The 12,678-nt window shown below is 49.0% G+C and overlaps 1 protein-coding gene and 1 pseudogene across 1 annotated transcript in view; one reads left to right on the forward strand and one right to left on the reverse strand.

The window, feature by feature from the left end:
* Positions 1-7,753: 7,753 nt before the first annotated feature.
* LOC103221322 (small ribosomal subunit protein uS2-like) lies at positions 7,754-9,042 on the reverse strand (annotated as a pseudogene).
* Positions 9,043-10,554: 1,512 nt separating this feature from the next.
* PARL (presenilin associated rhomboid like) overlaps positions 10,555-12,678 on the forward strand; it is a 52,972-nt gene continuing 50,848 nt past the window's right edge. Inside the window, exon 1 of the mRNA XM_007971945.3 lies at positions 10,555-10,718. Coding sequence (XP_007970136.1) covers positions 10,594-10,718 — 125 coding nt within the window. The 5' untranslated portion in view covers positions 10,555-10,593. The remainder of the gene's footprint in view (positions 10,719-12,678) is intronic.

Here is a 12,678-nt window from a genome sequence, read left to right on the forward strand (position 1 = left end):
TGATCTCGAGTGTTCCACCCTCCTCAGCCTCCCGAAGTGCTGGGATTACAGGTGTGAGCCACCGCGACCGGCCAACATCTGCTCAATTTCTACATTCTTTATTGGCTTCTGTTTGGAATGCAGGCTTTAAATTCACTGAGCTTTTTTTTTTTTTTTTTTTTTGGTCAAAATCAAGAATTCTGTAGTCAGCCCTCTGGTCTCTACAGGGGTAGCTGGTTTAATTTTGTGGCATTTGGTAAATGAGCCCTGGGGTATGAGGCCTTCCCCAGAATCCCAGAGCTGAGTGTCCTGGGGCGGGGGACCATAACCGACCCCATCCTGGCTCCACTTTGACTTCCTTTTGTTGTTTCCAGTCAGCCCACATGGTAAAGAGCAGATGTTACCCTGCTCCCATCTGCTTGGTCTGATTCTCTTTCTAATCACTCACTTCTCCTTTGAGTAGAGTGAGGGCTGGGATGAGGGTGAGAGGGAAGATTTGGTTTGGGTTCGGGGGAATGTGAGGGTTAGGGTTAGGTTGAGGGTTAGAGTTGGGCTTACGGTTCATGTTTTCCTCTTCCCAGTTCTAAAGAGTGAAGCTTTCTGTCTCCTCTCTGTCTTTCCATCGCTCAGTTCCTTTTTCTCTGCCTGTTTACCATTCCGTTTCTCCTCTCTCTGTCTCTTCCTCTAACACCCACGCGCACACATAGCCCCTGCCCCGGTGTGTGTTGTCCTGGGCTGTCCTTGGCCCCTTCCAGACATGCCACCAGCTGCTGGCCTTCTCTGTAGGAGGCAACTGCTTCATGTCCCCAGACGTGGCTGGGAGTCTTCAGGACAAAGCTGGGCAGTCCTTAGCCAGGAGGGTGTCCTGCTTGACTCCTGCACTGATGTGAGCCTGGAGGAAGGGCAGCCCGAGGGCCAGCTGCTGAGTCTCCTCGAGGCCCCTGGACTACTCCCACCAGCACAGTGGGTGTTCTCCAAGCTCACTGTGGCTCAGTGTCAGGGCTGGGTACTGGGCACCATCTGAGGCTCCCTGATCCACACCAGCATCTCTCTGTAGGGCACCATCATCTTACCCTTACGTAGAGCCTCTGTGCTCTACGACCCTGAGTGCTGGGAGACCCTCCACAGTTCAACCCTGGCCACTTCTTGGACAAGGATGGAAACTGTGTGGCCAATGAGTCCCTTCCTGCCATTCTCTGCAGGTACTAGGCGCAGAGCTGGATCCTGGGTAGTGGGTGGGGCTATGGTGGGACAGACACAGAGACAGCTGCCACCTCTGACTTTTCTCTCTGTTTCCAGGGCGTTGTGTGTGCCCAGAGGACCAGCTGGCTCGAATGGAGCTCTTCCTGATGTTTGCCACCCTCCTTAGGACCTTTCGGTTCCAACTGCCAGAAGGGAGCCCGGGGCTCAAGCTGGAGTACATCTTTGGGGGCACTTTGCAACCCCAGCCCCAGGAGATCTGCGCAGTGCCCCGCCTGAACAGCCCCAGCCCTGGTCCTAGGGAGGATGGTCTGTAGCCACGGGGGTTCTGGAGGCCTGTCCCCCATGAAGTCCTTCCTCAGTCTCTTGGTTTCTGCAAAGTTAGAGAAGAGGAGGACCAGGGGTTCATGCAGCTCAGCTGCTCACGGTTACCCCTAACACAAGCTCTGTGGGGTGACACTGGAGAGTAGACTTGGCAAGGATTCTACAGAGGTAGCGCAGTTTGGGTAGTTCAATCCTTAGATTAGGTTAGTTATGCTTTGGCAGGGAAAGATTTTATAAGATTGGTTAAGTTTGGCAGTAAATCAGTCCACAAAGTTAATTTTGGGAAATCACATCCCACAAGGCAGCAGCTAACTAGGTTCAGAGGAAAAGGCAAACTTTCGAGCAAAATTATAAATATAATAATGCACGCAAATGCAAATACTCGATGCTGGGGACAGGTAAGCCAAAAAAATAAAAGTGAGGCGGGGGCAGCTTATTTTCTGCCCTCTCCTGCCCTCTGCTGACCAGAAGGAAGAACTGCAGTTCTCTGCAGACCTATGGCAGAGAAAGATCTCACCATCTCAATCCAGCAAAGCCTGCAGACCATATAACTGTTCCCAGTAAATTCTTCACCAAAGAACCACTTTAGTTTCCACACAAGGGTCCCTAAATTTTGAATCATTGTGTCTCTAGACAAGCTTTGTTTATTAAAAAAGAATGACTTGTGGCTGGGCATGGTGGCTCACACCTGTAATCCCAGCACTTTGGGAGGCCGAGGCAGGTGGATCACTTGAGGTCAGGGGTTCAAGACCAGCCTGGCAAACATGGGAAAACCCCATCTCTACTAAAAATACAAAAATTAGCCGGGCATGGTGGCGGGTGCCTGTAATCCCAGCTACTCGGGAGGCTGAGGCAGGAGAATCGCTTGAACCCAGAAGGTGGAGGTTGCAGCGAGCCAAGATCACACCATTGCACTCCAGCCTCAGGGACAGAGTGAGACTTTGTCTCAAGGAAAAAAAAAAAGACTGACTTGCATTAAGGAAATGCAAACTAAAATAAAATGAAATACCATTACATACCTATTAGAATTGCTAAAAAGGAAACCCTGACAATCCCAAGTACTGGAAAAGATGTGAAGCAAATGGAATTCTTATACCCTGCAGATGGAAATGTAAAATGGTACAACTACATTGGAAAACAGTTTGGCAATTTCTTGTAAAATTAAACATTACACCACACAACCCAGCAGTCCCACTCCTAGGTATTACCCAAAAGAAATGAAAATATATGTCTACACAAATGCATATTATATGATTCAATTTCTGTGGTATTCTTTAAAAGGCAAACCTATAGGGACAGAAAATATTTGGTAGATAAGTGGCTGCCAGGATTCGGGAGCACAGTTACAGTTTGACTGTAAAAAGACATGAGGGAACTTTCTGGGGTAATAGAAATGTTCTGTATCTTGATTGTGGTGATGGTTACACAACTGTATGTGTTTGTCAAAACTCATACAACTGTACACTTAAAAGAGTGTTATTGTATATAAACCATGCCTCAACAAATCTGAGCTTTAAAAAGGAAATGCCTCGGGCTGGACACAGTGGCTCATGCCAGTAATCCTAGCACTTTGAGAGGCCAAGGCGGGCAGATCACCTGAGGTCAGGAGTTCAAGACCAGCCTGGCAAACACGGTGAAGCCCTGTCTACTAAAAATACAAAAAAGTTAGCCAAGTATGGTGGTGCGTGCCTGTAATCCCAGTTACTCAGGAGGCTGAGGGAGGAGGATTGCTTGAACCTGGGAGGCGGAGGTTGCAATGAGCAGAGATTGTGCCACTGCACTCCAGCCTGGGAGACAGAGTGAGACTCCATCTCAAAAAAAAAAAAAAAAAAAAAGGAATTGCCTTACCGCTCTCTTTCGTGTTATTTAAAGGATGTACATATGAATGAAGCAGTGTTTCTAATTAGTAGGAGATCAATCATAACTGCTACACCACGCTGAAAGGAGTCTAGCCAGAAATAAGAAAACATGACGTATTGGCCAGGTTCAATGGCTTGCACTTGTAATCCCAGCACTTTGGGAGGCTGAGGTGAGTGGACCACTTGAGGCCAGGAGTTCAAGACCAGCCTGGGCAACATGGTTAAACCCCATCTCTACTAAAAATACAAAAATTAGCCAGGTGTGGTGGTGCACACCATAGTCCCAGCTACTTGGGTGCCTGAGGCAGGAGAATCACTTGAACCCAGGAGGCGGAGGTTGCAGTGAGCAGAGATCACGCCACTGCACTCCAGCCTGGCTGACAGAGTGAGACCTTGTCTCAAAAAAACAAAACAAAACAAAAAACAGAAACCATGATGTATGAATTAGCCTCTGGCCTTTCTTCAGATGTTCCTCTAGGCTTTGTGACATCCTGGAGCTTTCTCACAGATACCCTATTTTCTGTGTGGTGCCACATCCAGGACCTTGGGAGTCCAGACTGGGAAGCACCAGGCAAGTGCGGTCCCAGACAACAGGAGACAGCTTGGGGTTCTCAGGCCTGGGAGGTCCCACCCTGAGCTGGCAGCTGTCTGTGATCCAGGCAGGCTCTGAGGCGGAGAAAACAAAGTCGGGCTCTAATTCACCTGCTTCCTGCCTCACTTTCCTAACCCTCTTTCTGTTAGAGCCCCTGTCTGGAGCTTGCAGCCCCTTCTAACACCCACCCCCTCCACCATCCAGCCTCCCATCTTTGATCCTGTCCAGCCCTCTGCATGCTATTCCATTCAAAGGCCAACTCCTCCAGGAAGCTTTCCCTCACTTGGGCTTTGGCCTTGGTTGAAATCCCAGTTGTGCTCTCAATAACCCAGTCCTTGTGTGCTTCAGTTTCCTCATATGACAAATGGAGGCTTCCTTTAGCATTGTTGGGAGTGACAATGGCCAGCACAGGGCCTGGAGGGTGATTAATGATCTGTTTATGTTGGCAGGGCTCTCCTTCCCCTAGACAGTATCCAAAAGCACTCGCACCTCTGTTTTTAGCTCTAAAATGATGATGCTGCACGGAGCCCTCCCTCCGTGGATAGGCTTCCCTTTCAGCTTCCATATCCGCATGATGATATGACCATAGCTGCCATGTGTGGATTGCCAACCGTGTGCCAGGAAGTGCACTGGGCACCTAACATAGATGAAGTAATTTAAATACCAAAGTGACAAGGTAGATATAATTATCTGAATTAATTAATTAAATTTTTTTTTTTTTTGAGACAGAGTCTTGTTCTGTCGCCCACGCTAGAGTGCAGTGGCGCGATCTCAGCTCACTGGAAGCTCCACGTCCCGGGTTCACGCCATTCTCCTGCCTCAGCCTCCCCAGTAGCTGGGACTACAGGTGCGCGTGCCACCACGCCTGTCTAATTTCTTTTTGTATTTTTAGTAGAGACGGGGTTTCACTGTGTTAGCCAGGACGGTCTCGATCTCCTGACCTCGTGATCCACCTGCCTCGGCCTCCCAAAGTGCTGGGATTACAGACGTGAGCCACTGTGCCTGGCCAAATTAATTAATTTTTGAGATGGAGTCTCACTCTGTCGCCCAGGCTGGAGTTCAGTGATCTTGGCTCACTGCAACCCCCGCCTCCCAGGTTCAAGCAATTCTCCTGCCTCAGCCTCCTAGGTAGCTGGGATTAGGCGCGCACCACCCCTAGTTAATTTTTGTATTTTTAGTAGAGACAGGGTTTTACCACGTTGGCCAGGCTGGTTTCGAACTCCTGACCTCAGGTGATCTGCCACCTTGGCCTCCCAAAGTGCTGGGATCACAGGTGTGAGCCACCGGGCCAGCCTGGATTGATAGGAATGAAAATCAGGAGCTCGCCAGTGAATTAGTTAGAAAGTGTCAAAATATCAGTAAGCCTCAGTTCCCTCATCTGCAAAGTAGAGATAATAATGCTAACTCATTTGATTGATATTAACATTAAATATAATAATGCGGCCAGGAGCAGTGGCTCATAACTGTAATCCCAGCACTTTGGGAGGCCAAGGTGAGTGGATCACCTGAGGTCCGGAGTTCAAGACCAGCCTGACCAATATGGTGAAACCCTGTCTCTACTAAAAATACAAAAATTAGGCCGGGCGCGGTGGCTCATGCCTGTAATCCCAATGTTTTGGGAGGCCGAGGTGGGCGGATCACGAGGTCAAGAGATCGAGACCATCCTGGCCAACATGGTGAAACTCCGTCTCTACTAAAAATACAAAAATTAGCTAGGCGTGGTTGCTTGTGCCTGTAATCCCAGATACTCAGAAGGCTGAGGCAGGAGAAGCACTTGAACCTGAGAGGCAGAGGTTGCAGTGAGCCGAGATCATGCCACTGAACTCCAGCCTGGCGACAGTGAAACTCTGTCTTAAAAACAACAACAACAACAACAACAACAAATACAAAAATTAGCCAGGCATAGTAGCGGGCGCCCGTAATCCCAGCTACTGGGGAGGCTGAGGCAGGAGAATCACTTGAACCTGGGAGACAGAGGTTGCAGTGAGCAGAGATCGCACCACTGCGCTCCAGCCTGGAGGAGAGAGCATCTTAAAAAAAAAAAAAAAAAAAGAGGTCAGCCTCCAGCAGCTTGGAACAGCATATGAGAGTGAGCTGGAGGGGCCAACAGAGGATATTCAGCACACCCCAGCCTCGGGCCCCTTGGGTTCCGGAAGTGAGCAGCCTCCTCATGCCCTCATAATTCTTCCAGGTTACTTGCCCAAAGACCACCTTGAGCACATATGTCTCCTCTGCTGAAACTGTCTCCTTTATCTCTAGCGCCTCTTCAGCACTATTAATCACCTTCTAGTCATCCTCTTCTTCACTGAAATGTTAGGATTTCATTCCAAGTCCTGCCGTCATCCTGAAGACCCCAAGTTCATGTGAGCAACGCAGTCGACATCCAGGACCTCTCCGTTTCTGGGCTCCCTCATCTTTAGTGATTTTCAGCTCATTCCTCTTCCGCCATCAGCCCTATGGCCATACCCAAGTTCTTGTCAGCCCCTAAGAGAAGCTCTCACCCTCTTGAAATGGTCAATTCACAGATCCCTATAGAGAACCGTGAAGGGTCTAATATTTTACCCTACTTGAAAACTAACAAGTTAACCTGGTCTAGTTTTATGGGTGCTGGCACAAGACTCCTGGGTCAGAAATGAAGGACAATTTATTACCCACAGCAATAGCATTAGCCAGACTGACTATTAGAATTTTTGTGCTGGTTCCTTGAGTCCCAATTCCCATGGAGCAACATGAAGAGGGCTGGACTGCACCTGCACACTCAGTGGGTTGCATTATAGGAGAGGAATGCTGAACTGAAGTAGAATCTTTTATTTATTTATTTTGAGACAGAGTCTTGCTCTGTTGCCTAGGCTGGAGTATAATGGCGTGATCTCAGCTCACTGCAGACTTCGCCTCCATGGTTCCAGCGATTCTCCTGCCTCGACCTCCCGGGTGCCTGGGATTACAGGCATGCACCAGCACACCCAGCTAATTTTTGTATTTTTAGCAGAGACAGGGTTTTACCATGTTGGCCAGGCTGGTCTCGAACTACTGACCACAGGTGATCCACCCACCTCAGTCTCCCAAAGTGCTAGAGCCACCGTGCCTGGCTGAATCAGAATCTTTTATTTATTTTATTATTATTTTTGAGACAAAGTCTCGCTGTGTCCCCCAGGCTGGAGTGCAGTGGCAGTCTTGGCTCACTGCAACGTCCGCCTCCCGGTTTCAAGCAATTCTCATGTCTCAGCCTCCCGAGTAGCTGGGATTACAGATGTGTGCCAGCACGCCCGGCTAATTTTTCTATTTTTAGTAGAGACAGGGTTTTACCATGTTGGCCAGGCTGGTGTTGAATCCCTGGCATCAAGTGATCCGCCCACCTCGGCCTCCCGAAGTACTGGGATTGCAGGCGTGAGCCCCCACGCTGTGCCATGGAATCAGAACCTTTCACGATGGGCAGCACACAAACCTGCGCTCTCTAGGGTACTATCTTTCTTCCAAGGTCATAAGTCAACTGCCCTTTGCTCTTGAGGAAAACATCTCTACCTTCCAAGATTGTTGACTTGTTTACTATAAAAACTTACTATTAAACAGTAGGTCCTCCAGGCTCAGTGTTCTTGAGATGCAAATCCACTGCATGTTTAGCACCCATGTGGCTCATGGCATTGCCACCATGGGACTTGGAGAACATGCAGTGGTAATATAAAGTGTTTTGTTTCTGACCCAGGAGTCTCCTGTCTTTTGCCAACATCCAATCTTTTAGCTTGCATATAGGGTAAAATCAAATCCCAGACTTAACACCTCTGATATAACCAAAGTAAATTTATCTTTTAGAAACTGATGTGTATTTTCCATCAATGTTATTTCCATGTTGCTTAAGAACCCGTGCAGGAACAGTTGAAGACCATTAAGTAGTTGTTTCTACCCATTCAGTGGCCTGAGCCGTGGGAGCTGCAGACCAGTCTTCCGTGGCAGGCGGAACACTCCAGTTTTCAGTAGGGACCTGAGGAGTAGGCACAGAGGGCACCTGCATGCCATTGGACCAGTCTCCAACCTCAGGCTGAGTAGCAGTGAACTCAGGAGCTGGAGCTGTCCATTTGCCCTAAAATTCCTTCTTGGTCACAGTCTTTTCAGCAGCAGCCTGTTCTTTTCCAATCTCTTCAGGATCTCTGTAGAAGTAGAGATCAGGCTTCTCCCACCTCCCATGGGTGTTCGAGGGAAATGGTGCCACACACGCGCAGAACTTCCAGGGCCAGCATCCACCACCTCAGACCCACTGAGGGAGCTCCCTTGTTGTTGCAGGTGATGGCAATGTCCACATCGCACAGAGGAAAACCAGTGTGACATAGAGCAATGGTAGGTAGGTTAATATAAAATGTCTCTGTGAGAGGCTGGTGGTCAGCCCAGGGATCAGCAACCACTAGAAGCTGACTCCCCCTGCAGGCTGCCTGGATCTGGTTAGTGAAGGTTCCACGAGTGAAGTGGCCAGCAACTGGAGTGGCTCCAGTGGCAGCAGCAAACTTCAGCCCAGCCCTCTGGCCAGTATTCTTACAGGACATGACACTGACATCAGCAGGGTTTTTAAAGGCAGCAATGGCATGAGCTGCCAGCAGAAGCTTCTCCCAGGTCCTCTTCAGATGTAGAATGTAGACGCCATCACTTTTCTTCTTCTTCTTTTTTTTTTTTGAGATGGAGTCTCGCTCTCTTGCCCAGGCTGGAGTGCAGTGGCGTGATCTTGGCTCACTGCAAGCTCCGCCTCCCGGGTTCACGCCATTCTCCTGCCTCAGCCTCCCAAGTAGCTGGGACTACAGGCACCCGCCACCACGCCCGGCTAATTTTTGTATTTTTAGTAGAGATGGGGTTTCATCGTGTTAGCCAGGATGGTCTCGATCTCCTGACCTTGTGATCCGCCCGCCTTGGCCTCCCAAAGTGCTGGGATTACAGGCGTGAGCCACCACGCCTGACCATCACTTTTCTTCTTACAGATGTACTACTCCATTTGAAGTCAAGCTTGGTACCACCTAAGTGGGTTCCTGCTGCAAGGAACTTAAGGACATCCTCCTCCTTCATTTGCAGGACATCAAAAGCTCCAGATATTGTGAAAGTTTCCCTTTAAGTTACAACGGGAATCTAGAACAATGCCGCATGGGCCCCTCTCTGCGTTGTGTGGAAAAGGCATGAATTTATTGTAGTTTTTTAAACAAGTCATGTGCTGGGAGACATCACAAATGCTATTCTCTCTGAGGAACACTTCAATCCTCTTCTCTTGGTGACCTCTCTCAGTTTCTCTGGGAAGCCTTCTTCCTGAGCCTCCCATGCCCCTTCCTTCAACTGGGCTATATTCCCTCTCTCAAGACTCCTACAGAGCCTTCTCCCCCAATACAACAGGATGTTTGTGAGGTCAGATATAGTGTCTTCTCAATTGTATCTCCAGGTTTAACACATCACCTGACACACTGTAAGCGCTTAATAAGTGCTTATGGAATGAAGGAAGTGCCATTGCAGAGATATGCATAAAGCAGTCTGTGAGTACAAAAGAAGGGAATCTAAATCGGAGTGGAAGTCTGGGAAAGGCCTCCTGGAAGAGGTGACACTTGAGGCTGATCTGAAGGACAAGTCGGTTAGGTATTTCAAGTGGTGAGAACGGTAGCGTGAATGCTCAGCAGTGGGAACTCGGATGCTGCCTTTGAGTAATGGCCAATGACAGTACTGCAGCTAGGGTTGGAGGGAATGGAGTGGCAGGGAATCAAGCTGACTGACAGGTAGGTTAGGGATGGATTATGAAAAAGTGAAAGCCTGCTTTTCATTTCAGGCTTGGATTTTGTGTTTATTTATTTATTTATGAGACAGGGTCTCACTATGTTGCCCAGGCTGGCACAACAATCTCGGCTCACTGCAACCTCCGCCTCCCAAGTTCAAGCAATTCTCCTGCCTCGGCCAACTGAGTAGCTGGGATTACAGGCACGCACCACCATGTCCGGCTAATTTTTGTATTTTTAGTAGAGACGGGGTTTCACCATGTTGGCCGGGCTGGTATCGAACTCCTGACCTCAGGGGATCCGACCGCCTCGGCCTCCCAAAGTGCTGGGATTACAGGGGTGAGCCACCCCACCCGATAGGCTTGGACTTTGTTAAAGGCATACAGAATAACACGAAGTGGTTAGAAATACCGAAAAAAAAAGAGTAGTAATTTAAGAAAACTTGGCTTGCGACGTTGGTTCCTCTAGGGACCATCCCTGCAACTCTGGCCAAGTCCTGTCCCCTCTGACCTGAGGCAAAGTGAAACAGTGATGACATCTACCTCTAGCAGTGCTGTGACGATTAAATGCGATCTTAGGGAAAGCGCCTGGTATGTGCCGTTACTCAAAAAAAATGTCAGTTGTCCCTCTTCGCTCTGGCCTCATCCTCCTCATCTGCAAATGCGGGGAGTCCGGGCCACTCTCGGAGGTCGCTCCGGGAGCCGACTGAGCGGTGGGAGGGGAAGCGGTGGTGGAGAAGGGCGCCAGCCACTCGTCCCGGCACCGTGGCTGGTTCGGCGGCCGCTCAGCCGCGCGGGGACGCTCTAGACTGCTCCTCGCGCTCTATGGTGTTTCCTTCGCCCCGGAAGTAGTTGCGCAGCTGGGGTGGGTAAGGTCAGGCCATGGTGGGGCAGAGGTTGGGAAGATGGCGTGGCGAGGCTGGGCGCAGAGAGGCTGGGGCTGTGGCCAGGCATGGGCTGTGTCGGTGGACGGCCGCAGCTGCGAGGAGCTCACTGCGGCCCTAGCCCCGCAGCGGCTGCTTGGACGCAGGTAATGGCAGCTGCTCTGGTCTTCTTGCCTCTTGGTCCCTGAGCTCTGGCAATGTATCCTCAGGGGGCGGAGGCCGTCTGGGTTTCTTGTGCTGCCCCCAGCTCACCCCCTTCACCTTACTTGCCCCTTCTCTCTGCTCTCTCGCCTCCGTCCAGTCCTCGCTTCTCGCTCCCCTTGCCCATCCTAGCGTAGCCCTCCGCGAGCCTGCGCTTTCTCCTTTCCCATTGGGAAGGACGTGACTGGAAGGGGAACTAAGCTGAAGGTTCATGCGTGCCACACTTCATAATCCCGAAAGAAAACTGTTGAGCCAGTTTCTAAGTGAAGCAGTTAGTACAGCTGGTAGAATGGCGGTTTTTATTCTTTTTCCATCTAATTATAAAGGTTATGTTCCATTACAACCAGTCGCCTTCTTTAGCTTGTAGTGAGCTGAGGGAGGACGAAGTCTGAGGGAGGGTATCACTTTGTGTCTGGCAAAGTCGTAGGAGAGGCTTTACTGTTGAATTGAGACAGTGGAAGATTTGGTTTCCAGTTAATTCATAAAGAAAACTACCGAACCTTCCGAGTAGAAGTGTGAAGTGTATGGTCTATCAGTATTGCTGGTTTTTGCATCACAGTAATTCATTTCTAATTTGAGAGAGAAGAGAGAAATTCCTCACCTGTTTAAGAATCTGGTGTGCATTTGGCTTTGAAAATTTTCCTCCTCTTTTGTTCAAAACTTCACTCCTCACAATTTCTGACTTGGTTAGATGGGTGCCTCGAATCCACCTGATTGCTGGTAATAAGAAACATTGTTTATCAACACGTGGGATAGTTAATGATAAATAATCGAGGCTCTAATGTGGCGGACAAGGATCACCTGGAGAGTTTGTATGTATTTTAATGTCCCAGGCCTCACCCCAGTCCTATCAAATCACAATCAGGAGGGGGTGGGTGGAGTGGAAGAACCTGTATGTCCCACAAGCATTAAAGGTGAGTTTTATCAGGGACTTGTGAAAACCTTACATACATTGTATCTTCATACACTGTAACATGGATCTGTCAGGCACTAATCTTGAACTCTTGGGGAGATGGAAAGTGAGGACAGGTGGAGGTGGTAATCCCGTTTCAGATTGCATAGTTTAAGGGGGGAAGAAACGATTAATACTGGCCGGGCGTGGTGGACTCACTTGCCTGTAATCCTAGCACTTTGGGAGACTGAGGCAGATGGATCGCCTGAAGTCAGGAGTTCAAGACTAGCTTGGCCAACACTGCAAAACCCTGTCTCTACTAAAAATACAAGAAACTAGCGGGGCATGGCGGTGGGCGCCTGTAATCCCAGCTACTCTGGAGGCTGAGGCAGGAGAATGGCTTGAACCTGGGAGGTGGAGGTTACAGTGAGCCGAGATCATGCCATTGCACTCCAGCTTGAACAACAGAAAATAAATACTGTACGTGTATTAAGAAGCGACAGGAAGTGTGTGAAACATTTAAGATTTATGTGCACATCACCGTGCTGGTTTTAGGAAGGGGAGGCAAAGGAAAACTAATGAGCCTCTAGTAAAAACTGAGCACGAAGACCATTTGAAACAGTGAAGAAGAAACACATGAAATGTTGAAGATTAGTATTTAAGTCTGAAAAGCTTGCCATTTGTATAGAAAGTTTGAAAATGACATTTTCGTGGTTGCATAAAAAATATACATGAGAGTGTAGGCCTGAAATAGAGCATTTGCCTCTGGAAATAAGTTCTTAAAGTTAACAGCGTATCAGTTACCTTGTATATAACCTTTATTAGCTGTATGTTGAGTTCTTACGGTTCTGAAATTAGCGTGCAGAAGAATGACCCAATCCATGTCATTTGATGTATTAATAATAGGCTGGAAGTGGGGCCAGGAATTTGCGTTTTACAAGCACTCTAGGTGGAGATACTAGGGTCTGAAAACTACTGCAGGCCCAAGGCGGCCCACCAGCCAAGAATGGTTT

Source organism: Chlorocebus sabaeus, chromosome 15, assembly GCF_047675955.1.
Source record: "Chlorocebus sabaeus isolate Y175 chromosome 15, mChlSab1.0.hap1, whole genome shotgun sequence".
NCBI classification, from domain to species: Eukaryota; Metazoa; Chordata; class Mammalia; order Primates; family Cercopithecidae; genus Chlorocebus; species Chlorocebus sabaeus.